At 31.2% G+C, this 27095-nt stretch overlaps 11 protein-coding genes and 1 non-coding gene across 18 annotated transcripts; 8 read left to right on the top strand and 4 right to left on the bottom strand.

The window, feature by feature from the left end:
* Window positions 1-198: 198 nt before the first annotated feature.
* LOC143149612 (mitochondrial import receptor subunit TOM40 homolog 1) lies at window positions 199-2103 on the bottom strand. The gene is made up of 6 exons (XM_076317185.1): window positions 1725-2103; window positions 1465-1579; window positions 1095-1348; window positions 860-1021; window positions 634-783; window positions 199-565 (listed from the first exon to the last, which is right to left on the bottom strand). The coding sequence occupies exons 1-6, from the start codon at window positions 1906-1908 to the stop codon at window positions 426-428; spliced, it is 1005 nt and encodes a 334-aa protein (XP_076173300.1). The 5' UTR covers window positions 1909-2103; the 3' UTR covers window positions 199-425.
* A 598-nt stretch (window positions 2104-2701) lies between these two features.
* Window positions 2702-4594, top strand: Mrps28 (mitochondrial ribosomal protein S28). The gene is made up of 3 exons (XM_076323384.1): window positions 2702-4102; window positions 4206-4327; window positions 4384-4594. The coding sequence occupies exons 1-3, from the start codon at window positions 3830-3832 to the stop codon at window positions 4529-4531; spliced, it is 543 nt and encodes a 180-aa protein (XP_076179499.1). The 5' UTR covers window positions 2702-3829; the 3' UTR covers window positions 4532-4594.
* On the bottom strand, window positions 2737-3997 carry Mrpl14 (mitochondrial ribosomal protein L14). 2 transcript variants are annotated; one of them, XM_076324620.1, is made up of 3 exons: window positions 3682-3997; window positions 3132-3335; window positions 2737-3070 (listed from the first exon to the last, which is right to left on the bottom strand). In XM_076324620.1, the coding sequence occupies exons 2-3, from the start codon at window positions 3319-3321 to the stop codon at window positions 2817-2819; spliced, it is 444 nt and encodes a 147-aa protein (XP_076180735.1). In that variant the 5' UTR covers window positions 3322-3335; window positions 3682-3997; the 3' UTR covers window positions 2737-2816. The 2 variants fall into 2 exon arrangements, with proteins under 2 accessions (XP_076180735.1, XP_076181548.1); XM_076325433.1 differs by lacking the exon at window positions 3682-3997 and having other exon boundaries at window positions 3132-3399.
* Window positions 4595-4776: 182 nt separating the features above from the next.
* On the top strand, window positions 4777-6236 carry LOC143151416 (uncharacterized). The gene is made up of 3 exons (XM_076320911.1): window positions 4777-5057; window positions 5183-5347; window positions 5417-6236. Exons 1-3 carry the CDS (start codon window positions 5055-5057, stop codon window positions 6065-6067), a joined length of 819 nt encoding a protein of 272 aa, XP_076177026.1. The 5' UTR covers window positions 4777-5054; the 3' UTR covers window positions 6068-6236.
* Window positions 6237-6366: 130 nt separating this feature from the next.
* Window positions 6367-6440, top strand: Trnai-aau (transfer RNA isoleucine (anticodon AAU)). Its single transcript has one exon. It is a non-coding gene; the product is annotated as a tRNA-Ile (tRNA).
* Window positions 6441-6499: 59 nt separating this feature from the next.
* On the top strand, window positions 6500-12122 carry Mccc1 (Methylcrotonoyl-CoA carboxylase 1). 5 transcript variants are annotated; one of them, XM_076316908.1, is made up of 11 exons: window positions 6500-6617; window positions 6697-6833; window positions 6914-6983; window positions 7061-7445; window positions 7519-7853; window positions 7948-8244; window positions 8407-8619; window positions 8689-9183; window positions 9265-9453; window positions 9545-9599; window positions 11986-12122. In XM_076316908.1, the coding sequence occupies exons 2-11, from the start codon at window positions 6796-6798 to the stop codon at window positions 12027-12029; spliced, it is 2121 nt and encodes a 706-aa protein (XP_076173023.1). In that variant the 5' UTR covers window positions 6500-6617; window positions 6697-6795; the 3' UTR covers window positions 12030-12122. The 5 variants fall into 5 exon arrangements, with proteins under 5 accessions (XP_076173023.1, XP_076173840.1, XP_076174638.1 ...); XM_076317725.1 differs by lacking the exon at window positions 11986-12122 and adding an exon at window positions 11328-11461; XM_076318523.1 differs by lacking the exon at window positions 11986-12122 and adding an exon at window positions 11289-11417.
* On the bottom strand, window positions 10988-12026 carry LOC143154269 (uncharacterized). 2 transcript variants are annotated; one of them, XM_076326567.1, is made up of 2 exons: window positions 11679-11829; window positions 10988-11485 (listed from the first exon to the last, which is right to left on the bottom strand). In XM_076326567.1, exons 1-2 carry the CDS (start codon window positions 11755-11757, stop codon window positions 11256-11258), a joined length of 309 nt encoding a protein of 102 aa, XP_076182682.1. In that variant the 5' UTR covers window positions 11758-11829; the 3' UTR covers window positions 10988-11255. The 2 variants fall into 2 exon arrangements, 1 of the variants encoding a protein (XP_076182682.1); XR_012994252.1 differs by lacking the exon at window positions 11679-11829 and adding an exon at window positions 11901-12026 and having other exon boundaries at window positions 11364-11485.
* Window positions 12005-13955, top strand: LOC143150782 (reticulocalbin-2). The gene is made up of 4 exons (XM_076319702.1): window positions 12005-12215; window positions 12340-12487; window positions 12556-13011; window positions 13091-13955. Exons 1-4 carry the CDS (start codon window positions 12005-12007, stop codon window positions 13260-13262), a joined length of 987 nt encoding a protein of 328 aa, XP_076175817.1. The 3' UTR covers window positions 13263-13955.
* A 182-nt stretch (window positions 13956-14137) lies between these two features.
* Rpii33 (RNA polymerase III subunit RpII33) lies at window positions 14138-15428 on the top strand. The gene is made up of 5 exons (XM_076310862.1): window positions 14138-14324; window positions 14393-14537; window positions 14618-14825; window positions 14905-15111; window positions 15179-15428. The coding sequence occupies exons 1-5, from the start codon at window positions 14239-14241 to the stop codon at window positions 15361-15363; spliced, it is 831 nt and encodes a 276-aa protein (XP_076166977.1). The 5' UTR covers window positions 14138-14238; the 3' UTR covers window positions 15364-15428.
* Window positions 15429-15912: 484 nt separating this feature from the next.
* On the top strand, window positions 15913-22621 carry Smc3 (structural maintenance of chromosomes 3). Its single transcript, XM_076314024.1, has 19 exons — window positions 15913-16065; window positions 16485-16560; window positions 16638-16816; window positions 16903-17061; window positions 17126-17285; window positions 17350-17635; window positions 17701-17875; window positions 17961-18074; window positions 18146-18396; window positions 18474-18617; window positions 18678-18989; window positions 19076-19387; window positions 19463-19664; window positions 19731-20021; window positions 20093-20355; window positions 20458-20623; window positions 20700-20838; window positions 20928-21165; window positions 21234-22621. The coding sequence occupies exons 1-19, from the start codon at window positions 16051-16053 to the stop codon at window positions 21358-21360; spliced, it is 3609 nt and encodes a 1202-aa protein (XP_076170139.1). The 5' UTR covers window positions 15913-16050; the 3' UTR covers window positions 21361-22621.
* Window positions 21874-23216, bottom strand: Spase25 (Signal peptidase complex subunit Spase25). The gene is made up of 3 exons (XM_076322124.1): window positions 23038-23216; window positions 22349-22653; window positions 21874-22259 (listed from the first exon to the last, which is right to left on the bottom strand). Exons 1-3 carry the CDS (start codon window positions 23065-23067, stop codon window positions 22016-22018), a joined length of 579 nt encoding a protein of 192 aa, XP_076178239.1. The 5' UTR covers window positions 23068-23216; the 3' UTR covers window positions 21874-22015.
* Window positions 23217-23988: 772 nt separating this feature from the next.
* Fip1 (Factor interacting with poly(A) polymerase 1) lies at window positions 23989-26649 on the top strand. Its single transcript, XM_076326613.1, has 4 exons — window positions 23989-24300; window positions 24551-25459; window positions 25595-25938; window positions 26088-26649. Exons 1-4 carry the CDS (start codon window positions 24121-24123, stop codon window positions 26206-26208), a joined length of 1554 nt encoding a protein of 517 aa, XP_076182728.1. The 5' UTR covers window positions 23989-24120; the 3' UTR covers window positions 26209-26649.
* Window positions 26650-27095: the final 446 nt, after the last annotated feature.

Here is a 27095-nt window from a genome sequence, read left to right on the forward strand (position 1 = left end):
TTTTATACACCTGTACACGCGGACGATGAAAATGTGCAGACTCACTATATCTCTTCTCCAATGAATCTAGAACGAACATTGTGAAAGTCACAATTTACTGATAAAATTTAACTTATTGACTGATCAACTGTTTGTAAATAAAAAAACAATAAACTACACGTGCCACAGAATAAAGGAACATACACAGCAACAAAACCCTGTTGGTACGATGTTTCTTTAATAAAAATAGTGAAACAAAATGATCGTATTAACTCGATCGTGAGCTGATGAGGTAATCAACAAAGGAAGGGAATTAGATGGACATTATTGATACTAATTACAACGTTCTTGAGCGGAGTGCATAGAAATCAAGATACTCCTGTCACTTTCCTTCCAATCGTTTGGCTAGATCACATACGCAACCAATATTGGACTATAGGCTATTCTTAACCAATTATCAATCCGCAGCCCAGTTTAAATTGTTGTTTACTATGATTCATTATACCGCTTAACGCAAACGAAAATGGCAATGGTTGTAATTTTTTTTCCAAAACAGCACCCACTGTCCAATTTGTATCAACGCTTCCTACAATGAAAATAAATATTTGAAATCATCTCAATAATAAAATATAATAAACAAGAGGGATACTGTACCTCTGAACACTAAATCAGCCTTGGGTAAATCAATCTGATAAGCAATAGTTGCAGTGGTTTCCTGTATTCTACTATTAATTTCTAACTCCACACCGACTTGCAACTGTTGACTAGCTTTTTGATGAAAACAGAGGTGGCAACCGGTCATTGCTAACAAAAAAACAGATTTGTTAAGAAACAACAGTTTTTCAGTTATATAAACAATCGTGCTATGATGTCTACAAACCTAGACTTCCACTGATTGTAGAATCTCCATTTGTATACCTTCCACCAGCTGAAACAATAACAACTTGACCTCCTATCATCCCAGGAACTCTCTGATAAGCGAGTTCACCTCCAAGCGCAATAGATGGTGTTACACTTCGAAGATAATTCATCACAAAAACGCCTGAAAATAACTATTTTCATATCATAATTGTTTCTAATATTTTGTATGGTTGATCTTTACCTCACATGCTTACCAGAACCATTAAGTATATCTGGATTAGCCAGAGTCAAAGACAATGTGTAAGCATCACCACGATAATCTGTTGTCATTTGCACTGCAGTAAATTTGCTTTTTTGTACTTGTGCTACTAATTTCCCTTTCAATCTCTGTCCAAGTTGATGAATGATATGAGCGTTAAGATTTCCACATGGGTCGATATCTCCTAATAATACAGGATAAGCTTCTGAAGGTGTTAGCTGCTTCGTACCAACATATGTTGCACCAAATCTACAGAAAATGAAATCATATTATCAGTATTTGATCAAATTGAGCTTAAACAAAATTGAATTGTATTTGATTAAATTCATCTTAAACAAGATTTGATTGCATTTTTTTTATCTTACCTGTATCCAGATGGTGTAAAGGAACTCAGGTTTATTGTATGAGAAATTTGAAAGTGATTACTGAGACCCTTATTGAACACCAATTTTGCTCCTTCAAAATTGACAGGAAATACATCTGTATTTGAATGAAAATCATTGTTTACATATACGTGATTGTTTTAGTAAAACTAAGTGACAAAAAGGAACAAAATAGTAAGCAAGAAGGAAGCAAGCATAAGAAAGTATCGACGATGTGGTAACAAATTAAACTGTACACATACCTTTACATTTCTTATGAAGGTCCTCGATTGTGCCTGGGTTTTCTGGATAGTCCGAAGCTTCAGAGTTTGTATACATCCCTACAGAAGAATCCTGTTTTTCTACATTTGGCCACAAAGTCGGAGATGGAGATAGAGGTGGTGGTGGAGATGGAGGAAGTGCAGTGGCTGCTAATACATTTCCCATTTCGCCGAATTTTATGGCTAACAATTTCTGATTTTCGTTTTTAGGATATGACTAGCAGAATACTCAAACTGCTATACTAAACGTGGATTCTTATGTTAGAACGATAAATGTGTATTTACACAACAATCGTCAATGGAAAACCCTCGCGGTTAAAACGAGTCGGCGTGGTTCTTCGTGAGTCGCCATTTGTAAAAGACAAGCACTGCCGCCTAGGCCACGAGATTTTTTTCTTCATGATATCTCTCTCGAAGCTATACTATTGGGTGTATACTCAACAAACGATTAATCAATTTTCTAATTAATATTAGTTTTTATATTAAAATTATTCTACCTATGCGTATACACAATTATATGTAGAAAGTATTCATCTATATATAATGAGTAATTTATTACATAGAAACTATGCGCGCTCTTGTAATCCCTGGTTTTCTACTTTGTTTATTATTAAACATTTTTAAATTCATTTCGATATATACAAGTACTAGCAAACATTCTTCGCTCAAGAAATACTTTTATATTTTTCTAAAAACATCGTTACATGTAAATTAGTTTACGTTTCGCTAAGTAATGGATCTCAAGTAAGAAAGGTGTGAACCTTGTTCTGAAATTTCATTGGTTAATTTAAATATGAACCTAATTCCAATCGTACGGTCATTTAACCTATTTTTATCTTGTTTTATATAATAGAATGCACACGTCGATAGTTATTATTTATTTATGTTCACGCTCTTATAACGGTTTTTGTAGGTTTTGCAGTAATTATTTTAAATATTTTTTAGATATAACTTTTGTATGAAATGTGACAGGTGATAACATAAGAGACAATGGGAAATTTTAATGAACTATATTACACATAGAAAGTAATACATTAATACCTTGAAATTGATTGCTCTAACTATAAACATTAATTAAACAAATCTCGAAGCAATGGCTAATAATTTTGTGTAATTTGCACCTTTGCTGTGCATTTTATTTTTCATCATGGTTCGAAGAATATGTGGAATTGGAACATGAATTCTAGTACCCAAAGGTGTTCCATTGTCATCTATGAGAACTAAATTGTTGCAGTCATATTTTGGAATTTTTGGATTTTGATGTTGCTTTAGCCCAACCAATATACCTTTCTTCTTTTCACCCTTTATTGCAACCAGTACTGTATCTCCTATATCATTTAAGTGAGAATATAAAAGACTATTGTGAAACTCATTACATAACTGACTTACCTATATAACCTACTCCTTTTTTATTATAAATGTGTATACAGCGTGGTGGTTTTCCTTCTAACATAGCCTGCTTTCCAATTTCACTATTATCCACTACTCTTAACCGTGTTAATTTAATTATTTGATTAGATATTGTTGATGTAGAAATATTTCTGGATAAAATATTGAATGGCATACCACAAATAGACATTACTGCAACGTTTTCTGAAAAATGCAATATCGAAATTAATTTACATCTTCGTTTACAAACATCGTGTTCCTTCCTCAATGACGGAAAGGTTACCAATATTAATTTCATAGAACAAATCAAATTAGAAATAACTTGTGTTTATGTATTTAAAATAATTTTTTTCGCCTTTAATCGTATCTAGTTTCAAAATTTACAAAAGACTCAAAAATATATAATTCATATATCTTTAGTTTCGAATCAAATTTAATAAACTTTAACATGATCAGCTAGTCGGAAATTAAAGAATTGTAATCTAATGTGTTTAATCTCAGTTCAATTTATTTCGTTTTATTTTCACGTAATATCAATTACACAACTTACATGAATCCTTTGAAACCACTTTGAAATAGGAGAAGGTTTTTTTTAAAATTTTTAGAATCAATGTTTAAGGACTAACATTCGAAACAAAGTAAACGTCAGAACATAACCTATATATTTTTAACGAAAGCTGTATTTCCCGTATACTGCCATGGACAAAATACAACGTTACGGAAAAATAATAAGACAATTACGTTTCATTTATGAATTCCGAACGACTTCAATACTTAAACGAAATTATACAACAGAGACATCCTCAGATACAAATGTTGCAAATACAGAAGCAGAAAATAAGTCTAATACAAATCCTGAAATACACGGTTTCGCGCAAGCTTTCCAGAAATTCTCAAACATCGTTACAACTTCTGAATCTACAGTAAAACCTACATTTACCTCATTACTCCGACATTCAAAATTTATGGATGTAAATATCATTTTTGGTAACATTGTATACTTTAGCATTATTTTTTTTACTTATTATAATAGAGATACTATTCATATTTATAATAACATTAATTACATTTCAGTTAGGAGATCCTAGTGGACAGGTTGTAATAGGAGAAATTGTTCTTGTTGTTAATAACGATTTATATATAGATTTTGGATGGAAATTTCATTGCGTATGTCCAATACCCAAACAAAATTCTAGGTAAGTATTAAAAAAAATTGTTTTGTTAACGAATTTTCATTATTTTACCATTTTAGTAACTACATCAGAGGTTCTAAAGTTATGTTAAGGATAAAATCTTTGGAATTATCCACAAGATTCTTAGGAGCAACTACTGATTTGACACTTCTAGAAGCAGACTGTATTCTTTTACGTCTGATATCATCTCCATTGTTAAAAAATTAAATGTGAGATAAAGATTATATTGTACTATATAATAAAGCTTAAAATTGTGTATATAAATATGTATATATATATGTGTGTATATACATTTATTGTTCTTCATTTATTTTCATAAATATATTACTCTTGACAAGTATACCCAAGCACATACAAAAATGTTCTTTAATAATAATATAGAGAACTTATTGATAATACATTTGATTCACTCAAAAATATGTGATCTTTTAGAATTCTATAAAATTTCATCTAAAAGTTTTTTATCCATCTGGAAGATGACTTTTATGAAAAAATGATAGGTTGTTGCTACATGGTAAGTGAATAGCGTGCGTGGTATATATATATAGGATTTGCATCAGTATGTTTATATACATGCACCGATTACTCGAACGTGACATCAGTAGCTTGTTACTTTTAGTCGCGTTGTTTACTATGCATGTTGTAAGTGTCATGGAAGTCAGTCAAGTAATATCTTAGAATTACTGACGATTTAATTTGAAAAGTAACTAACCTTATCACTAAAAACAAAATGGTAAGGGTACTGTTCACAAAATAAATAAAATTGTATCAAACATAACCCGAGTATACGTGTATATGCTTTAATTCTGCAGAACAAAATAAATTGACATTGAATTATTTTGTTGCATGAAATTTTAGCAAGCTATTTGTTGCGGATGTTTCAAAATACTTTCAGACCTCGAACGGAAGAACGTATTCGACGAAACTTTATTAATTTCAGTAGATGATTACATCGAAAATATTAATGAAACTAAAAAGCAGCTGAAATTAAGTCATAGCATCGAATTAATTACTGGCGTAAAAGTAAGTTCACTTTCCATTATACATTAGAATTATTTATAGCTAAATTTCAATTTCGTTTTCTATTTTTAGATTGTGCAAACAAGTGAACAATCTCTCAATTTATGCGATAAATGTTTCCAGAATATACAGTTATATATAAATTTGCGAGCCCGATTACTTCATTCATTTTATTCACTAAATGATAGATCGAATTCAATTGATCTACATAGCTCAAGAATTGAATGTACAAAAACATCTCAAAATCATAAGGATAATCACTTAATGGAAAATGTAAATTCAATTGGTGATAAAATATCGAACAAAAGAATTACAATTGAAGATGTGATTAATGTTGATGAAACTAGTACACCTTCAGACTATAATTTGCAATTGTCTAATCAGGTAGCAACTGATTCCATCAATTCCATAAATAATATGGCTGAACTGGAAAATAACCAGGAAAATAATAATTCAAGTGATTTGGAAAATTGTAACAATGATTCAAATATTTCTATATGCAGAGAGATAGTTTTAAAAGTTCAGGATAATGACATAGAGTCAGAGATAGATGTATGTTCTGGAGAAGACGAGGAAGTACTAGAATTAGATAATCACAGTAAAAGAACCAATATTGTTGAAATTGACACTTCTTCTGAATCTGATATAGAGGTGTGTGATTACGAACCAATTGGAAAGAGAATAAAAAACTATCATACTTTTTCACCTCGCTTGCTTTTTTAATCCATCCTTTGCACTGTACTGTATAAAATAAAGAGCATATTATTTCATAAAAATTTGTATATTTAATGTACCATGTTAAAAAGTATCATACATTTCAAAGAAAATGTATTGTTATCTTTTAAATTACTGTATATTATATGTATGTATTCATTATACATAAAATTTGTTTAATGTATCACTACGTGTAGTATATGAAGTACCTGACTGAGCCACTAATTTAAACTATAAATGGATAAAATAGTTAAAGCTGATAGTTTCTTATTCAATTTCATGAACTTTCTTTCATACTCGAATAAGATGGCCCATTAGCTCAGTTGGTTAGAGCGTTGTGCTAATAACGCAAAGGTCGCGGGTTCGATCCCCTCATGGGCCAAGTTCTTTTTTTTTTTACTTACAAAAATTGTTTTCTAATTAATGTTAGAGAAAAAAGTATCATTTCTTTTAGAAGAATTGTGTGTTGCATCACGTTAATAAATGAAACCATATAGAAACGACAGATAAAAATATGTTTTTTTTTTACAACTGTACTAGCATATAAATTTGAAAGTAGGTACGTAATACATATTTACATAATTATCTTATCTACTTGTGTTGACATGTGCGTATAACCTTTTGATAAAATTATTCAGCAGTGATTATGTTTATCATGACTCGTACAAATAATATACGAAACAAGATCTAGAACAACATCGGTTATTCCCCGCTATAATTTGCTCTAGGATAGGAACATGCATCGAATCGAAAAATTGAGAAGTCTATTTAAACAGTAAGTAAACTAAAGAAATTTTGATGTAAATATTTGATTGTACGAGTGTCTAAAATTATTACGTTTTTATTTTTGATTAGGCATAGCATATTAAATACAAGAGTACAAAACTTGCACTGCTCGAGAATTTTAAAAATCAGATTTGACAAAGTAAGGACTAATTCTTTGTGTATGATTTTGTACGTAATTTAGTGTCTATTGAGTATAATATTTGGCTTGTATTATAGATTTTGATTGCAAATAGAGGAGAGATAGCTTGCCGTGTTATAAGAACTGCTAAAAAATTGGGAATACAAACTGTTGCAGTATATAGTGAGGCAGATCATGGTTCTATGCATGTAGAACAAGCAGATGAAGCATATTGCATTGGTCCTGCACCTTCTAGCCAGAGTTATTTGCGGCAAGATAAAATTTTATCTATAGCAAGAAGATCAAAATGTGCAGCAATACATCCTGGCTATGGATTCCTTTCTGAAAATGCAGAATTTGCAGAAGCTTGTGAAAAGGAGAGCATTATATTTATTGGACCTCCAGCATGTGTAATAAGAAGTATGGGAATAAAGAACATTTCAAAAGCTTTAATGATTGAGGCTGGAGTTCCTGTTATAGCTGGTACAATCTGTTTGATGCAAAGCATATAATGAAAATATAATCAATACTTTATATTTGTTATTAATAAATGTAGGATATCATGGAGATGATCAGTCTGATGAAACTTTGCTATTGAAAGCAAGAGAAATAGGTTTTCCACTAATGATAAAGGCTGTACATGGTGGAGGAGGAAAAGGAATGAGAATTGTTTTAGAAGAATCAGAGTTTTCTGAGGCTTTACAGGGTGCAAGAAACGAATCTAAAAAAGCATTTGGTGATTCAGTAGTTTTGCTCGAACAATATATCAGAGAATCAAGACATATCGAAGTACAAGTTTTTGGTGATAAACAGGGAAACATTGTTCATATGTTTGAAAGAGATTGTTCTGTTCAAAGAAGACATCAGAAGATTATTGAAGAAACTCCTGCAGTATGTATGTGTAATTGTTTAAAGCATATAACAATTGATACATTAGTTAGAAATTATGACACTATAAATGCATAATGTTTATAATATACCACAGCCAAACATCTCAGCAGATTTAAGATCAGACTTAGGTAAAATAGCAATTAGTGCTGCGCAGGCAGTAAAATACATTGGAGCAGGTACTGTCGAATTTATAATGGATTGCAAAAAAAAAAGTTTTTACTTCATGGAGATGAATACCCGTCTTCAAGTGGAGCATCCCATCACAGAGGCAATTATAGGATTAGATTTGGTTGAATGGCAATTACGGATTGCGATGGAAGAAAAACTGCCATTAAAGCAAGAACAAATCAATTTTCATGGGCATGCATTTGAAGCAAGAATTTACGCTGAGGTAAATCATTGTTTTTTAACAAATGGCTTGATTGTGTGTTTTAGTTACAAAATAATGTAATTTGTCTTTTTCGTAATCGCGTGATGATTCATTTGTTGATATGTCTGTCCATAGCTTATTTGTTTTTTGTTTGAGTTTGTTCATTGTTACAATAAACCATAGAATCCAAGGCATGATTTCCTACCAGGGGCTGGGTATTTATCGTATTTGAGAACTCCAGAAATCATACCAGGAAAAATTAGAATCGAAACTGGAGTTCGTGAGAAAGACGAAGTGTCAATACATTATGATCCCATGATTGCAAAACTAATTGTCTGGGGAAAAGATAGAAAAGAAACACTATCCATACTGAGATCGAAGTTAAGTGAATACGAAGTGAGTACTGTTGCAGTAAAAATTTAAACTTTGAAGTTTTAAAAAAATTTGTCAACTTTCTACTTTTAGATAGCTGGACTTGATACCAACATAGAATTCCTCAAAGACTTATGCTCTCATCCTAGTTTTCGACAAGGTCTAGTACATACAGATTTCATAAAAGAACATTGCAAAGATCTTTTTCCTAAGTTATATGTACCAAACGAAGTTGCATTACAAGCTACTCTTGCTTCAATACTTTATCAAGACATGAATTCTTTACAATGCTCTTTTACAACTTCTGATCCTTTTAGCCCTTTTGCAACTGAAATCGGAGTAAGAATAAATCATACTTTAAAGCAAACTTTTTGTTTTAACGTTTGTGACAATGATATTGAAATTGAAGTAAAATATGTTGAGCCTGAAGTATATTCTATGAGAGTTAAAGGTATTGGTCCTTGGAGAAGAGTAACAGGTACATTAAAAAATAGGAAGAACTTGTTGAAATTATATGTTGAAATCGACGAATGTATTACCAAGGCGACAATAACCAAAATTCATAACAAATTACATATATTTACCAAGGTAAGTCAATTTTATTCACAAATACCTTCCTTTGAAATATTGCTCAAGAATTTTTTATTTTAATTCCATTTTTCGTTATAGGATCGCGAGTGGCAGTTTGAAACAACTTCTAGGAAAGTTTCTTCTAATTTTTCATGCGATGATATCAATTTAGATAAATGCAAAGCTTTAAGTCCCATGCCAGGCTTTGTAGAAAAATTATTCGTTTCAGAGGGAGATGTTGTTAAGATCGGCGACGCCTTACTCATTATTAATGCTATGAAAATGGAAGTACGTTTATGTCTTCTATAGAATTAATAAAATTTTAATCAATTGTCAATATACTTTCAGAATTAATAGTTAATTTTTTATTTGTTCATAGCATACCATTAGAGCAGTCACAAATGGAACAGTTGTAAACGTGCTGTGTTCAATAGGTGAGAATGTGCCAAAAAATAAGGTTCTCATTAAGTTAGCTGAATCTGTATCTTAAAATATAAATATTACAAATTTATTTATTTAATTGGGTTATTGTTAGTAAATGACTCTGAATTAATAAGTTTTAAGTTAGGGAGTTCATTTTTTTTGCTCGAATTAATTAATTAATTTATCTACAATTGAACATTGAACATTGAAAACTCCTATAATGCATACAAATGTATGAACTTTTAATATTTCAATGAAACATTTCGAGTAACACGAGTAACTTTCTTTCTTTCCCTACTTTGCTTTCATTTTCTAGACTAATCCTAAATTATGAATCAAAGAAAAAAGTTGCAGGTATTGATCATTTCTCTCTTAAAATACAAAATACATATTAAAAAATAGAGCTCTGTGAATGAACAGGACTTGAAAAGTTTTATTAAACGGTTAGAATAGTTTCGTATTGTTAAAATTTTCCAGGTTCTATCTATGAGAATAAATGAAGCTTATTATTATATTTTTTCGGACTGATATGTTTAATGAATCCTCAAATAATATATATATATATATATATATAATACATTGCCGATGCATGGTAAAAAAATATAAATATTTGAAGTCCCAGATATTTTTGCAAATAATACTAATGTATCAAACATACAATACAAACAATTTGAAGAGTAGTTATGTAGAGAGTTTCATCAGTGGTAATTCTAAATTTTTGATTTTTGTTTCGGTCTAGCATGTGTCGGTAATATGTTTGAATATTTAACCTTTTATCATCCGCCAGTAGATGGTTGCAAATTTCAGCCGGTTTAGAGGATTTAAAATAGACAGTTTGCTTTAAAAATTAACATATATTTCCAAATTACATTGCAATTTAATACTTATCTTAAATTTTTATGTTTAAATTCTTTAAAAATAAAATTTCTTTAAAATATTAGTTTAAAAGAAAATACAAAGAGGCTAATGATAAAGTACACATAATTTTAAACTAAAATTGCACTTACAAACATGAGTTCTTGATGTACCGTAATTATCTACTTTATGAGTATAGAAAGTTAATAACATAAATAGTTTTAAGAAATTAAAAAGAGCAGACCTTTTTATATAGCCTCTGATTAATTTTTTTTTAATGTAATCAATATCTAAAATTAATTGATGTAAATGGTAGAACGCAATTATTAAAACTTTATCTTATACTACCCTATTATCCCGTACAAATTTTATCTGCTAAATCTTTTGTAAGATTTAGCAGATAAAGTGTAATTACTTATATATTGCGTATGTTCTTAAGACAAAATGATACTCTCTAAAATGTTAGAAGTTTTTCTGATCTCATTTGTCACTAAAAATTGAATCGCGATCGTAAAAAATTATATTGATAGATAGATTTATTGTCCAAAAGTATGATCCTTTTACGACAACATATAATAACAATTTTGCGGAGACAATAAGAATAGTAAAGAATATAAGTTAATTTAAGTAGTAATAATAATATAAACTATTATGATGATATAATGGGACATTCAATTTGGAATTAGTTATCATTATCGTTACAAATAATTCAGCCGTATATTTTCGGAAACAAAAGCTTTCGCTCAACATCTTCGCTAAATATTATCGTTATTATCGCAACTCAAAAAATAAATGCCTCTCGCGTTGATATTTTACTCTTTAAATCTCCTTTTCTCTCTCAATAGATGATTACTGAAGTTAGAAATAAATGGAACGCATGTTAGTGCGGCCAATCTATTTTTGTTCAGGCACCCCAGAATAAAGTCATGACTGCACATACTGGTCGCGACTAAGCAGGTCCGATGCCTTTTTTCCTCTTCATCTCTTTTCGTGATATGAAGCACGAATTCAATATTCCAACACGTGTATGAGCGAGTGGCATCTTTAAAGAAAAATTTCGACTTGTGATCAAATAAATGTGAAAAACAAAATTAAGAATTTCTTTAATCACAATTTTCGATAAAACCGGCGTATTTAATATTTTGCAACAAAACATGATGCTCTACCGGCTTTAACAGTTTGACAGTTTTAGAGAGGTGTGTAATATTAGTTAATAAGAAAGTTAATTATCGTACACTTTGTCTTTATATAAGTATTAATATGTGAAATATTCTCTGAATTACTGTGATTTTTTACAAGTTTCACTTTCGACATATCAGCAAAGTATTTTAAGAACTTTGTTTTGAATTTAACAATTTCATAATATGTAAACAAATTTTTGCAAAAATAAGCGTTCTTTTTTTACTATGTTAAAGAAATTTACAATCAGAAAACGTTGATAACTTTATTACACGCACGCGTAATGATGTCGATGTGAATGTCAGCATACGTGTCAAATTTTAATGTTGTGAGGTTACCCAACTTTTATATTCTCATTTTTAGGCTTTTTTCAAAACTTAAGATGCATACGCGTCGGATGCGTGTAAGGAATACTCTATTTTTGGTTGTCACGATCTGTGGATTGTTTTCATTCGGAAATGCAGCATCTGCACACATACACACTCATCAACATAACAACAAACCTAATACCAAAGAAAGGATAGAGGATGGTGCATGTATTTCACGAGACACGGCAGAAGACCATCAAGAATTTGAACATGAAGTTATTCTTGGTATGTATGTACATAATACTGTGTATATTATTTGTACAGGAACTTAGAATTCTAGAAATACCTCTAGTATCAATGTTTTATAAAGTCTACCAATGATGAACTGTATTTTACGTACCATCCACAGGAAGTGTGAAAGAAGCAGAAGAATTTGACAAACTTCCGACGAAGGAATCAAAAAGACGATTAGGAATTTTATTAACAAAAATGGATTTGAATAATGATACATTTATTGAGAGAAATGAACTGAAAGCTTGGATTTTACGTTCATTTAGGTAAATATATTTACAACATTATTAACTTCTTCAAAACAAGAACATAAGAAAATCTATTTTGGAAATAGTATGCTTACCACAGAAGAAACTCAAGATCGATTGGAAGATACTGATGCAGATGATGATGGTAAAATCAGTTGGGATGAAATTCTGCAAGATACATATGGCACGGATCCAGAAGATTTAGTAGTGGATGAGAAGATCATAACTGTTGATAAGCAAACATTTGAGGCTGCTGATATAGATCAAAATGGTTATCTAGACCCAGAAGAGTTCAAAGCTTACACTCATCCTGAAGAAACACCTAGAATGTTTCCACTTCTACTCAAACAAGCTTTAGATGAGAATGATATAGATAAGGATGGATTTATTAGTTTCCAAGAATATATTGGAAACAGAGCTACAGCCGAAGATAAAGAGTGGGTGGTAATAGAAAAAAATAAATTCGATTACGAACATGATAAAAATGGTGATGGGCAACTTGATTCAGATGAAATACTTTCTTGGCTATTACCTAGTAATGAGTAAGTAAAATGTTTATACAACATTTTGGTTAATAATTATATGATACTATTTATGTTACCAAATTCATAAACATTTTAGAGTAATAGCTAGTGATGAAGTAGCTCATCTATTTGCTGTATCCGATGATAATCACGATAATACGCTATCCTTTGATGAAATTCTGGACCATCACGACGCTTTTGTAGGTAGTGAAGCCACAGATTATGGAGATCATTTACTGGGTATCGAGCGTTTTCAAGACGAACTTTGAAAATCAATTGCCAAATCCATTAGACAAATTTTTATCACTTTTCGTAAGAAACTTAGTCGGTAAAAATATTTTGAATACTTCTGAATACCGCCCGTTCAGCTCTTATACGTTTTGGTATTCCAATTTATGCTGCATTTAAAATATATTTATATTGAAATAATTTATAATTGCACAAATATACTCGAAATACCGAACAAATAGTATCTCTCAGACCACAGTCTTCCAATTTTTACAAAACTTTAGTGCCATAAACGCTATTGCATCGCATTAAAGATGCATTAGCACCATAGAATTTACATTTTTTATGATTAATAAGAGTTACCAGCATTATATTATCTTATTCTCATTATTTATTACATAATTTATTAATTTTATGCACACACCATACACTAGATTCTTCTATACATGTGAAATTATAAGAAGGATCAAACGTATTTAACCGAAGTTATGACTTATCTAAATAATAATTTTAATTATTAGGTTTTACTGATTATCGTTCAATATTTAAATGAATGTAATACAAAATTGAATAACATAAATATACAGGTTATATATTCTCAGTCTTGCTGATAATATTACTTTGATTTGAAACGAAAGTTTTTGAAAAAAATTGTGCTGTGTAGTATTCGATGAGATATACTCTTTGACACAAGTTTGTCTATCTTTCGTATTACGTGATGAACGATATGTAATGTAATGTGATGAATTTTTTAAATAAAATGTATTTAATATCTTAAATGTTTTTTCTTCATAATTCCAATAAAAAGAAAAATTAAATTATCAACAACTTACATATTTATCAAATAAAAGCGGGAAAATTTTTTCAATTTGAATGTCCGTGATGGCGCTACACTTGCAAAGGTACAAAGTATAAACACAAGCAGAAGGATTTGACGTATCGTTCAACAGCATCGAGACAAGTTTATTACACATAGAACAGAATTTTGTTGTTTCTTTAATAATAAGGTTCTATACAATGCCGTACGCTAATCAGCCATCAGTTCATATTTCCGATTTGACCGAAGAAAACGTGAAATTTCAAGTAGAGGATACTGAGTTAAGGTAAGACAGGTTATACCAAAATTAATGTTCTTTCATCTCGTATTATTAAATGTTTAAAACATTTACAGTGTAGCAAACAGTATGAGACGCGTCTTTATCGCAGAAACACCTACTATGGCTATCGATTGGATTCAATTGGAAGCCAATTCAACAGTTTTAAGTGACGAATTTTTGGCCCACAGAATCGGCATGATACCGTTAATTAGCGATGACGTAAGTATATAAAATTCAAAATTTAATGACTAAAAGATAGTTCACAGAAAAATGAAAAGAGTTGTATTAATATTGTTTAGGTTGTTGATAGAATACAATATACAAGAGATTGCCAATGCATGGATTTCTGTCCAGAATGTAGCGTGGAGTTTACATTAGATGTAAAATGCACAGAAGATCAAACACGGCATGTAACTACTGCAGATTTTAAATCCAGCGATCCAAGAGTACTCCCTGTCACATCTAGACATAGAGAGGATGATGCTAGTGAATATGGGGAAACAGATGGTTAATATTTTCCAAAGCCATGTATCTATTAATGTTGTAACATTAAGTACAAAATGAATTGATTATTTTTCTTTAATAGAGATATTGATAGTAAAGTTACGCAAGGGCCAAGAATTAAAACTAAGAGCATATGCCAAGAAAGGCTTTGGAAAAGAACATGCAAAATGGAATCCAACTGCTGGTGTAAGTTTTGAATATGATCCAGACAATTCTATGAGGCATACATTGTTTCCAAAGCCTGATGAATGGCCAAAATCAGAATACAGTGAATTAGAAGAGGATCAATGTAAGTATTGTAGGATTCGAGAAATTTTCTGTTGTGTACATAACTGATAATTAACAAAATGTTTCAGATGAAGCACCATTCAATTGGGAAGCTAAACCAAATAAATACTATTTCAATGTTGAAAGTAGTGGAGCTTTAAAACCTGAGAATATTGTAATGATGGGCATTGCAGCATTGAAGAATAAATTATCTAACTTACAAACACAGTTAAGCCATGAAGTTCAAAGTGATGCATTGAGTATTCATCATTAAGTGATACGAGTTATTAATAATTTAGAAATGAAATCATTTTTAATTAAAATAAAGTTTGCATTGAAATTGTTGACTATTTAATAACATAATTATTATCCATAAATTTCGTTTATGTTTGATGAATTTTTTAAGTTATATATGCAAATATTTTAGTTTTGGAATATTTTTCTATTCGTAAAGTATTCCAGATTGCATATCATTCTGAAATTTAAAACAAATATAGCACATTTAACCACATACGAGGTATAGAATAAACCTAGTATCTTATGTAAATTGTGTCACTAAATAGAAGTATATATATATATTTTTTTTATTTTCTTAGCATTTGTTGAGTTTGTATAAATTTTTGATTAGATGTAACGTCGAAAGAAAATTTATAATAAGATATTTTGTTTAATTACTTAATGTTTTTATTTCTTTATTAATTCTTGTACAGAGAAATTATAATGGTTTTTTCAACCATGATTAAAAAATAGTATTTTCTTACTTATATAGTGGTTATAGAGTCAAGTCTCCCGCCCAAATCTAGGGACTTTTCCATGTTGTCGTTTAGCGATCACCTCACAAATGTCGCTTTGCCAAGTCGGTTGAATGTTTTTGTTCCGTTCAGTGACAGAGAATTTACTTTCCTGATTGAGTACCGTAAAGTGTAACACGAGAAATACTCGTGTGATATATAACCACGCTATGTACATCAAACAGGTATTAGAAAATAACGATAGATTGTCTTCCGAGTTCATGTCCCTTTTTGCGTGTTCCACACTACTTCTTTTTCGACAGACGCTAAGCGTTTGAAGTAAATATTATTCCTGTTAATAAATTTTAGCATACATAAAGATTGTTTTCAATGCGTTGTCATTGATTTTTTTCTTCAATTACGATCACATATCCAGTACTAATGTCGAACAAAATGTACTAACCTTTAGTTGACCACAAACCTATCAGAAATGTTACTATAATATCTAAATTTACTTAAGAGGATTAAAAATATGTAGCAATAATAATTTGATGTTAGAAAAATGGTACTGTTACTTTAACATAATGTTTGTACAGCAATTTAATAAAATACAACTTTATATATGAATTATTATATTTTATGTAATGAATTTTTCTATAATCAGGTAATTATACAGGGGTTTAAGTCGTACCGTGAACAGACAGTAGTAGAACCTTTTGATCCACGACACAATGTAGTAGGTATGTATAACTATTTCATTAAAAGTAATGAAAACATTTTTAAATTGAAATTGCATACATAATGTTTTTATTTTAAGTTGGAAGAAACGGTTCTGGCAAAAGTAATTTCTTTTATGCAATTCAATTCGTTTTAAGCGATGAATTTTCTCACCTCAGACCTGAACAAAGACAAGCTTTATTACATGAAGGTACAGGACCAAGAGTTATTTCTGCACATGTAGAAATTATATTTGACAATTCTGATGGAAGATTACCGGTATGTAATGTTTATTGTCTTATAGCTTTTTTATGTTCTATTACTTGTTTTTTAACTTTATATTACAAAGTTATTTATTTCTGTAGATTGACAAAGAAGAAGTATATCTGAGGAGAGTGATTGGTTCAAAAAAAGATCAATATTTCCTTAACAAAAGAATAGTAACTAGAAATGACGTAATGAATTTACTAGAATCAGCAGGATTTTCAAGATCAAATCCATATTATATAGTAAAACAGGGAAAGGTATATTTCATAATAAATTTGCAATGTTTAAACACAGAAAAATATAACAAATTATATTTTATAGATAAATCAAATGGCAACAGCCCCCGATTCCCAAAGACTAAAATTATTAAGAGAAGTAGCTGGTACTAGAGTATACGATGATAGACGAGAGGAATCAAAATTTATTTTAAAAGAAACAGAAGGAAAATTGGAAAAAATTCAAGACTTTTTACGAACAATAGGTATATTTTTATTTAAGCTTGTAATAATTTTTTAGAAAATACTTACTGTATGTTTGAATTGCAGAGGAACGTTTAAAGACTTTAGAAGAAGAAAAGGAAGAACTTAAGGAGTATCAATGCTGGGATAAACAACGTCGCTGTTTGGAATATACAATTCACGAACGAGAACTTAAAGAGAATAAAAGAAAGTTGGAAGAACTTGAAAAGTCTAGGGCTAATAGTGGTGCTGAACAAGCGCGATTAGGTGCAGAAGCAAAAACTGCACAAGAGATGGTAAGAGCTGCAACAAAACGTCTTAAAGAAGCTAAGAAAGAAGTGCAAACTGCAAAAGAAGAACGAGATACACTTAGGTAATATTCATGAAAATGTATATAAATAAGAATTTACATAAACAACTGAAAATTTTATTTTTCAGTGCTGAACAACAACAATTACTAAAAGAGAAAACCAAATTGACTTTAACTATTAATGATTTATTGGAAGAAGTAAAAGGAGATAATGACAGCAGAAAACGTGCTCAACAGGAATTAGAAAAATTAAAAGTAAACATTGCAGCAAGAGAAGCAGAATTAGAAGTACTCAAACCAGAAGTATGCTGTTCGTCATTCGTTATTGTGCTTCATGAATTCAAATGATAACATTTTATTTAAAGTTATGTCTAACAATTTATTTTAGTATGAAGAAATGAAACGTGTGGAAGAGGAATGTACACGCGAGTTGCAATTAAAAGAGCAAAAACGAAAAGAATTATATGCTAAGCAAGGTCGTGGCAGTCAATTTACTAGCAGGGTATTGAATATAATTTTATTATATGCAAGATAAAAATGTAAAATAGTGCTTTAATAATTCTTTCGTATTAGGATGAGAGAGACAAATGGATACAAAACGAGCTTAAGCAACTTACCAAACAAATTAAAGATAAGGAAGAACACCAAAGAAAAATTAGTGAAGACTTAAAAAAAGATGCAGAAAAACAAATTATTTTAGAGAGAAAAATAGAAGAACACACTCGTGAAATGGAACAGCAACGAGCATCAATAGACGAGCATAATAAACAATATTATGAATTAACTAAAGCAAAGGACCAATGTCAAGCTACTCGAAAAGAACAGTTTGTTTATTATACTATCGTTAATATACTTACGAATATTTAATGAGATATAAATTAAATTTATAATATTATTATAGGTATCGTCAAGAAAGTGTGTTACAACTTAATTTGTCAGGACTCAAAGAAGATTTGGCGAAAGCAGATCAAAGTTTACGGTCCATGGCTGGAAAACCTATTCTAAATGGAAGAGATAGTGTCCGAAAAGTGCTGGATACGTTTCGGTAAATATCAACATATTACATACAGGCAGTTGTATTTACTCATGCATATTTATTTTGTAGAACACGTAAAGATATGGCTCATGAGGTGAGTAGTTATTATGGGCCTGTGATTGAGAACTTTAGTTGCGAGAAGAACTTTTATATGGCTGTAGAGGTGACTGCTGGAAATCGATTATTCCATCATATCGTAGAAACCGATAAATTCGGAACAAAAATTTTGAAGGAAATGAACAATCAACGACTTCCAGGAGAAGTAACATTTATGCCTTTAAATCGACTTCATGTAAAAGATATAGATTATCCAAAAACTAGTGATGCCATGCCTATGATATCAAAATTGGAGTATGACGAGAAGTATGATAAAGCTTTGAGGTAAATAATATCTAATAAAATTTCTAAAGTCACATAATTATATTTTGGTAAAACTATAAATTTGTAATTTTTATTTTGAAATGTAGGTATATTTTTGGAAAAACCTTAATTTGTCGTAACTTAGAGACAGCGACAAATTTAGCTCGTACTTCCGGCTTGGATTGTGTAACCCTAGAAGGAGACCAAGTATCATCAAAAGGATCGTTAACTGGTGGATATTTCAATACGTTAAGATCACGGTTGGAAATACAAAAAACAAGATCAGAGCTAATGGCACAAATTTCATCTCTTGAATCTCAGCTCGCGACCCTTAAAGACGAAATTAGAAAGGCAGACCAAAATATCAGTTCTTATGTTAGCGAAATGCAGCGAACTGAAACTAAAAACAGTAAAGCTAAGTAAGTTATCATTATCCAATTCTACATTATTTGCACTAAATTTACAGAAATGTTAATTTGAGCATTTTGCAATAGAGATGTATATGATAAAATGAAAGCAGAAATACGACTTATGAAAGAGGAACTGAGTGCAATAGGAAGATACCGTACACCAAAAGAAAGAAGTCTGGCGCAGTGCACATCAAGTTTAGAAGCAATGCGCGCGACAAAGGAAGGTTTGGAAAGTGAATTGCACCAGGAACTTATGGCACAATTATCTGTTGCTGATCAGCGTCAGGTATGTGAAATAAAAGTGAAAAAAAATTTGTTTTGAATAGTTCATTTATTACTAATGCTACTTTAGGTGGATACATTGAATGACGATATAAGACGTTTAACAAAAGATAATAAAGAGGCATTTGCCAAACGTATGCGATTAGAGGCTGAGAAAAATAAACTAGAAAACTTATTAACCAATAATTTAGTAAGAAGGAAAGATGAATTGGTTCAAGCTTTGCAAGAGATATCGGTGGAAGATCGTCAACGTCAATTGGAATCATCGAAAGCACAATTAGCAGATATCGAAAAGAGACTAGTAAAAGTAAATGCAGACTTCAAAGCTCAGAATGAAAGAGTTACTAATGCTATAAAAAAGGTAAAAACAATAATAAGTTAATTGTATTATATACAATCTGTATTATGTGTTTATTATTTCTTTTTATTTAGCAAAAAGCAGAATCTGCAGAAGTTGAAAAGTGGAAAATCAAGGAAAAAGAAGCACAGGAAAAAATAGAAGCTGATGCGAAAGATTTAGAAAAACTAGCCAGTAAATTGAATATTTTGCAACAGAAAATAGTAGAATGTACACAAAAAATCACTGAGCTCGGTGCACTGCCTAGTCACGAAGTATACTCTAAGTTTAGTGCTATGTCTACCAAACAGTTATTTAAAGAAATGGAAAAAGCAAACAATCATTTAAAAAAATATAGGTATAAATAACGATAGTACAATAATAAGAAATGAAATATATTAAAATTTATGTTATATAAACTTAAGGTATCTTATTATTAATATTTCGAATTTCATTTTAGTCATGTAAATAAAAAAGCATTGGATCAGTTCATGTCATTCAGTGATCAGAAAGAGAAACTAGTAAAAAGAAAAGAGGAATTAGACAGAGGCGATGAAAAAATTAAAGAATTGATGTCCGTGCTCGAACAACGTAAATGCGAAGCAATTCAATTTACTTTTAAACAAGTATAAGAGTTATTTCGTACTTTCATGTAGTTACCTTTTCATTTTATTATTTTTATTTATGTTATTCTATTTTTAGGTAAGCAAATATTTTAGCGAGGTGTTCAAAAAACTTGTGCCATCGGGTCACGCACAATTAGTCATGAAGACAGCGGATGGTGATGAAGGAGACGACACAACGACAGAATCAGCTGACTCTGATAGATTTATTGGAGTTGGTAAGAGAATATGCGATATTCGGATTTCAAGTAACAAATAAAAAACTGAGGAAGTAAATAAATCGTCGAAACTTTTTACTCTTATTTAGGTATACGAGTTTCTTTTACCGGTCATAGAGCTGAAATGAGGGAAATGAATCAACTGTCTGGCGGACAAAAATCACTGGTAGCGTTAGCATTAATATTTGCAATTCAAAAGTGTGATCCAGCACCGTTTTACTTGTTCGATGAAATTGATCAGGCTCTAGACGCGCAACACAGAAAAGCTGTAGCAGACATGATTCACGAACTTAGTTCCGATGCCCAATTTATCACGACAACATTTAGGTAATTTTATATCTATAATCAGACAACATCATTTCTTAGCACATTATTTATGATAAATTTTTTTATAGGCCAGAATTGTTACAACATGCAAACAAATTTTATGGTGTCAAATTTAGGAACAAAGTTTCTCACGTTGTCTGCGTAACGCGAGAAGAGGCAGCCGATTTTGTAGAAGATGATACAACACACGGTTAATGTAGGATATAAGTAATTTATAAATCATCATTAATCTGGAATCGGTTATTTTTCTTGAAATTAAGGATTGCATACTGTATAAATTAATTGGATTATTTCTTCTATTCATCATTCTTGTAAAAACTTTCAAAATGCATGTTTATCAGATTAAAGAATGAATTCTTTTGACGTGTAAGAAAGTGGCACATTTTGTATTAATGTACCTGTTTAGGAAACAATGAACAATAATTTTAATTTTTCATTAAGCATATATTATTTATGTACTTTTCGCATATGTAATTTTACTTTTGTATTTCTTAATGGTTAAAGATATACACGTGATATTTTGATGACTACACACGTTTAATTTCAGCAGTAACATATTGTCAAGAAAAATTTGTAAGTGTAACGTAGCTATGTAAATAATTCATTAGCACTGTAAGTGGATAAAAAATATTTTTATTGTATTAATGGCTATGTAAAAGTTTATATTTGTTTTTCTATAATATTTAAACATAAATTACAATACGTACGTCATTTTAAATCGGTGGCCTTTATTCTCTCATCATATTTCACATTCGTATCAGAGAAATACATAAAATATGAAGAAACAATTGATTTGAGTTAAAAAAGCATGACAATTGCATTTAATTACAAAAGAATATTATGTTTTCTGCTACTTCTCTTTACGTTGACTGGTTAAACTATCGTGCATGCTTGTTATAACATTTTCTATTAATTCGGGAATAACAACACCATTGACATCAATAAAGTTTGCCACAGATTTTACGACACTAGTTTCATACAAATTTCCTGTAGCTGTACTTCTGACAGACAGTACAATGATGTACTTATCGTCGTGTTTTTTCAAATATGAACTTGCTTCCCAAATAAGATCAGGATTGAAACCTGCTGGATCTCTGAAATGAAGAAATGCAATTTAATGCTTTAAGGATCATTCCTCATAGTCATAAACTATAATAAATACTATTAATACATTCAAATTTACCTTTGAATTGCAACAACAAATATACCCTTTTCCTTATGTGCTGTGTACAATGTCAAAAGTCCCATAAAAAAGAAATATATTAAGACACAAGTAATTAAAATAGGTTCAGATGCTGGGAAAGGATAAAGATAGTCAGAAAGCAGAGCAACAATCGCTACTAGTACTGCAACTCCACCAAGAACTAATCTTCCATCGAGTAAACTAAAGTTTTCTAAATAGTTGTATTTTTTTGTAAGTACATCCTTAACTGCATCATCCAGTGCATTCTTCACGACAGAACCGTCCCACTTATTGATTTTCACCACCTGTTATAATAAGTATTTTCATTTGGAAACATTAAACCTCTATAAAGATAGAAAAATATTGATATACATGGAAAATATTTTCATATAAATTTTACAATGAATTAATGTCCAGGTTTAATGCCGGTAATTGTAAGAATTTATTCCAAAAATGTGTAATGTACTAAATAATAATCATATATTATAAATATAATAAATTTTATACAAAAATCTATTTTCAAATTAATGAATGTACCATACGTGGCACGATGTATTGACCATGCATCGGCGAAGAAAATATAACAATGAATAATGATTCTAACTTGTATCAGAATTAGAAATATTCAAATAAATATTTTAGTAAATATTAATTTATGGCCCATGTGTAGTTAGTGTTATTAAACTTACAACATTTTCGTTATTTTTGTCGCCACCCATCTTAAACACAACCTCACAACGAAACAGTGTATTTCAGTAATTCACTATATAGTTTTGTACACGTCAAATCATTAAAATCTTTCGGACGCATTCGTACCACTCACGTAACAACTTTTGTATCGGCGATTGTAGTTACTAATTAACAGTATAAAAAATGTTAATTAAAATAATTCAAATTGATTTTAGATAAATTAGTAAAAGTATCATACGTCGAATGTTTGAATTATCAAATAATATATTTTGTACTAATCAATATAACAGAATTGTTGGCGAACCTGTAGTACGAAGAGTTTATGTTTTGAGCATTTAAAAATCTAGATTCGTGCCATGTGAAGAAATAATCACGAAATTCACGAAGTCCACTTTTTATTTTCTACATGTACGCTTGTAATTGGCATGTAGTTAAAATGCTGAATGACGTTATTTAGATTTCATAATATTTTATTTTTGCACAATAAACTGGTATATAGATCCAGGATAAGCTCGACATGTCTTTCATAAATAAAAAAAATTTTTTAATACAATGAATAGATTATTATTTATTAAACTGTTACGATACATATGTAATAAATAATAGTTTTATTCTTGGTCCGATAATTAATTTAACTAGCCAGTAAAATACCCAAGTTTGTAGAGAAATAATTCCCATTTTTGCAGATAGATGGCCACTTTACAGCATTTGCATACAGACATTGGTGGTGCTAATTATATTTTCGTGCTTAACACAATGTGCTAAAATGTATATTTTTAATGTCATAATTAAATTAACATATTAGGCCTGAGAGAGTTCTAAAATGTCATTTTTCCTTTTTAATAAAATCAAATTGAAGCAAATTTCTCCTTTATTACAACAACAAACTTTAAACTTCTATTAGTTTATAAGTCAAAAGTTGTAAGTTTAAATTAATATATCTTATGTTTAAAACTATGACGAAGGGGAAAGGAAAACAGAACTTAGTGATTTTCTCCTCATGTGGCATGAATCTGTGTTGCATTTACGCGAACATATTGAATGCATGGGTACGTTAGTTGTCAAGCGAGAGAAAAGGAAAAATGGCGGACGAAAACGAGGATCAGTGGTTATACGGTGATTCGACTGATGGAAAAGAGTACACGCCGACGTCCGTTGAGCCAGAAAACCAAGAAAATGATTCGACTTTGGTTACGATTCAGGAAAAGTTGCAAACGTCGGAAGATCAAAAAACAGAAAGCGTTTCAGATCCAATAGCAGAGGTATACTTTTTCTAACCTATGTGTCCGGTTACTGTTATCGGATTTGATTCCAATACAATAAACCAAAAACAATTACGACATGAAAGTTCTAAAGTCTTGTATATGATGATTATTTACGCTATGTTATAGAGTAGAAATGCAGGTATTCTATCGTATAAAATATACGTCTTTCCTTGATCTACATAACCTATACCGTATGTAAACGATTCAAAATCAAATGGAATTATTGTTAGTATTATTACTTATATAGGCATCTGAAGAGGCAGAACCAGTAGAAGAAGAATCTCCATCGGATAATAATGCTCAAAATGAAAGTAATACAGAGGTAAACAAAAATGGAGTGAGAGAACCTTCCAGTCAAGAAGATGGTGAAGCAGCCAGTGATTCTGATTCCGATGACGACGTGCATGTCGTCATTGGTGATATTAAATCAACTCCTGCATATGGCAGCCTTAACATTAAAAGGGGAGGATTACTTACAAATGCATCAGGGGTACCAGATAAATTAAACAAGCAACCAGGGAAATTCAGCATAGACGAATTTGAAACTATAGGAGTTATCAATGGTATGCCCGCTCATGAATTCAATTTAGATCAGTTAGAAGATAAACCTTGGAGACAACCTGGAGCGGACATTACCGATTACTTTAATTACGGTTTTAACGAGGAAACATGGAGAGCATATTGTGAAAGACAAAAGAGAATGAGAAGTGAATCTGGAGTTGGTTTGATACTGAATGCAGGAGGCGGAGGTGGTAATGCGGGTAGTATGCGTGTACCTCAAGTGGCGATTACTAACGATAACAGTAAATATTCTGGTATAATGGGACCTAAAAGAGCAGGACCACCTCCAGGAAGAAAAATGGCGGGGACAATAGATGTAATTGGTAGTTCAGGTTTAGCCTCTAGAAGGAATCTCGACAAATCCCCGCCAAAAGGAAACGTGATACAAGTAATGACTGCAGATAGGAGGGAGTATTCTAGAAAACCAGGTTTCCCCGATATGAGCGTGCCACCACCAGGAGCAGGGATGCCTCCTGCGTTTGACATGCCACCTCCTGGATATCCAGGAGAACCAACACCCTTTTACATGCCAGAAACAGACCCATACTATCAAAGCTACGAACCCACACAGGATAATCAGTGGGGTAATGATCCAGTACGTGTAACACAATCTTATTTGCCTTATCAATCTGACTTTTATTTAATCTACAGTTAAATCGTGTATTAACGCAATTGTGCGTTAATAATACTGTATCACTGATAAGAACTGATTACTTATCTTTCACTTTAGACATGGCAACCGACAAATTTAGCTATTCCAATGACAGAGGGAGAGGATGACAAAGACACTGGTCCCAAAACAATACCAACGATGGTACCTCCTACGAATATCCCTCCGCTACTACCGCCTAGAGATTCTAGAGATCGTGAAAGAGATCGGGATAGGGAAAGAGATCGTGACAGAGAACTAGATTCAATGGGAAGAGATAGGGAACGAGATAAGGACAGAGATCGTGATCGTGAAAGGGAAAAGGATTCCATGATCAGGGAACGAGAAAGGGAAAGAGACTCGATGTCGAGAGACGAAGAAAGGGACCGCGATAGATCCCGTTCCCAGTATCGACACAAAGAGCGGTAATAAAGCAGTGCACATAAAATTGACGATCGAACAATGCCTGTACTTCGCGTAACGCATACTTCTTATTTAATTTAATTATTTCTTTATACACCGTTTTGTTTCTCGATAATTAAACTTAATAATGATTATTCTGTATCTCTTTAAGGCATCGACACCGATCGAGATCGCGATCTCGTAGGCATAAATCCAGATCCAGAAGTCCGAGTCGACGCAAGAAGAAATCTAGACGCTCCGAAAGGGAACGCTCTAAAGAAGAAAGCGAATAAAAATGAAGGAGAAAAAGAAAACGTTATCTATGAATATTTGCGGCCACATTGGCACGCCGAGTCTTTTAATAGTGTAACCTTTCGTGCGTTACAACTACTCGCAAAAAACGAGACTGTTCGGTATTATGGGCGGATTGCCGTTTGACAATTCACCGATGTTCTCGTTCCACGTCGAATATGCAATTTCTAGCCGAGAAATGAATTATAAACAGCAACAATAAACTTTATCTTTAACGACACAAAAGTTTCGTCGCATCAGAATCGTTGTATTTACTATTTTACAGCGCTATCGGCGGGCACGACCACAAGGAGAACGAAACTACGAATAGGAACGGGTAATCAAAACCACCGAGATTTGCCATTCAATGTATGGTTTTATATCATAATGTTATTACAGAAATGGTATTTTATAATAATTAAAAGTAATAGTACTTTATTGGTAAATCACTCGTGGGTGAATCAATTGATCAAGACTCGTGCCGGCTGCGTGGCCGAATTTGCATCGATCGATACGCACACGTGTCCTATTTTTTGTTTTTTTTTCCTTTGTTTTAAATTGAATTTATACCTCGTTTTTGCATCGAATCTTCCCGTTGTTTCTTTTTTTATTTTTTTTCTCTTCTCATTATCATTAATATCATCATACATAACGGAAAAAAATGTTACATTTGTACAGCCATCATATACACGTTACATTTAGAATACCGTTAATTCATTATCATTTTTTGCTAGTTTTTATTTTTTTTTTTGAGTGTACGTAGAGGTGTCGTGTGTAACCGAAGTGTTAGGTATGTCTACTAATGAGTGAAATGCTAATAATCGAGACAAACTACCGGTACGGTTGCCTACGCTTGAATTTGAATTTCCTTCGCTTCCTTTTTTTCATC

Source organism: Ptiloglossa arizonensis, chromosome 1, assembly GCF_051014685.1.
Source record: "Ptiloglossa arizonensis isolate GNS036 chromosome 1, iyPtiAriz1_principal, whole genome shotgun sequence".
NCBI lineage: Eukaryota > Metazoa > Arthropoda > Insecta > Hymenoptera > Colletidae > Ptiloglossa > Ptiloglossa arizonensis.

Bases quoted from the DNA above. Each gene is read 5' to 3' on its own strand.
- LOC143150782 (XM_076319702.1), top strand. From the start codon at position 12,005: ATGCATACGCGTCGGATGCGTGTAAGGAATACTCTATTTTTGGTTGTC. The intron at 12,216-12,339 runs GTATGTATGTAC...TACCATCCACAG, and splicing joins TGAACATGAAGTTATTCTTG to GAAGTGTGAAAGAAGCAGAA. The intron at 13,012-13,090 runs GTAAGTAAAATG...TAAACATTTTAG, and splicing joins TGGCTATTACCTAGTAATGA to AGTAATAGCTAGTGATGAAG.
- Smc3 (XM_076314024.1), top strand. The intron at 18,075-18,145 runs GTATTGAATATA...CTTTCGTATTAG, and splicing joins GCAGTCAATTTACTAGCAGG to GATGAGAGAGACAAATGGAT. The intron at 20,356-20,457 runs GTATAAATAACG...ATTTCATTTTAG, and splicing joins AATCATTTAAAAAAATATAG to TCATGTAAATAAAAAAGCAT.
- Mccc1 (XM_076315264.1), top strand. From the start codon at position 6,796: ATGCATCGAATCGAAAAATTGAGAAGTCTATTTAAACA. The intron at 6,834-6,913 runs GTAAGTAAACTA...ATTTTTGATTAG, and splicing joins TTGAGAAGTCTATTTAAACA to GCATAGCATATTAAATACAA. The intron at 9,184-9,264 runs GTAAGTCAATTT...TTTTCGTTATAG, and splicing joins AATTACATATATTTACCAAG to GATCGCGAGTGGCAGTTTGA.
- Mrpl14 (XM_076324620.1), bottom strand. From the start codon at position 3,321: ATGTCTATTTGTGGTATGCCATTCAATATTTTATCCAGAAATATTTCT. The intron at 3,071-3,131 runs GTAAGTCAGTTA...TAAATGATATAG, and splicing joins AAAAGGAGTAGGTTATATAG to GAGATACAGTACTGGTTGCA.
- Fip1 (XM_076326613.1), top strand. From the start codon at position 24,121: ATGGCGGACGAAAACGAGGATCAGTGGTTATACGGTGATTCGACTGAT. The intron at 24,301-24,550 runs GTATACTTTTTC...TTACTTATATAG, and splicing joins TTTCAGATCCAATAGCAGAG to GCATCTGAAGAGGCAGAACC. The intron at 25,939-26,087 runs GTAATAAAGCAG...TATCTCTTTAAG, and splicing joins CAGTATCGACACAAAGAGCG to GCATCGACACCGATCGAGAT.
- LOC143151416 (XM_076320911.1), top strand. The intron at 5,348-5,416 runs GTAAGTTCACTT...TTCTATTTTTAG, and splicing joins AATTAATTACTGGCGTAAAA to ATTGTGCAAACAAGTGAACA.
- Mrps28 (XM_076323384.1), top strand. From the start codon at position 3,830: ATGGACAAAATACAACGTTACGGAAAAATAATAAGACAATTACGTTTC. The intron at 4,103-4,205 runs GTAAATATCATT...ATTACATTTCAG, and splicing joins GACATTCAAAATTTATGGAT to TTAGGAGATCCTAGTGGACA. The intron at 4,328-4,383 runs GTAAGTATTAAA...TTACCATTTTAG, and splicing joins ATACCCAAACAAAATTCTAG to TAACTACATCAGAGGTTCTA.
- LOC143149612 (XM_076317185.1), bottom strand. From the start codon at position 1,908: ATGGGAAATGTATTAGCAGCCACTGCACTTCCTCCATCTCCACCACCA. The intron at 1,349-1,464 runs GTAAGATAAAAA...CATTTTCTGTAG, and splicing joins TTTACACCATCTGGATACAG to ATTTGGTGCAACATATGTTG. The intron at 1,022-1,094 runs GTAAGCATGTGA...AGTTATTTTCAG, and splicing joins AGATATACTTAATGGTTCTG to GCGTTTTTGTGATGAATTAT.
- Spase25 (XM_076322124.1), bottom strand. From the start codon at position 23,067: ATGGGTGGCGACAAAAATAACGAAAATGTT. The intron at 22,654-23,037 runs GTAAGTTTAATA...TTATTATAACAG, and splicing joins ACAAAAATAACGAAAATGTT to GTGGTGAAAATCAATAAGTG. The intron at 22,260-22,348 runs GTAAATTTGAAT...TCTTCATTTCAG, and splicing joins TTTGTTGTTGCAATTCAAAG to AGATCCAGCAGGTTTCAATC.
- LOC143154269 (XM_076326567.1), bottom strand. From the start codon at position 11,757: ATGTCGAAAGTGAAACTTGTAAAAAATCACAGTAATTCAGAGAATATT. The intron at 11,486-11,678 runs GTACGATAATTA...TTTTCTTTAAAG, and splicing joins TACTTATATAAAGACAAAGT to ATGCCACTCGCTCATACACG.
- Rpii33 (XM_076310862.1), top strand. From the start codon at position 14,239: ATGCCGTACGCTAATCAGCCATCAGTTCATATTTCCGATTTGACCGAA. The intron at 14,538-14,617 runs GTAAGTATATAA...AATATTGTTTAG, and splicing joins TACCGTTAATTAGCGATGAC to GTTGTTGATAGAATACAATA. The intron at 14,826-14,904 runs GTTAATATTTTC...TTTCTTTAATAG, and splicing joins TGAATATGGGGAAACAGATG to AGATATTGATAGTAAAGTTA.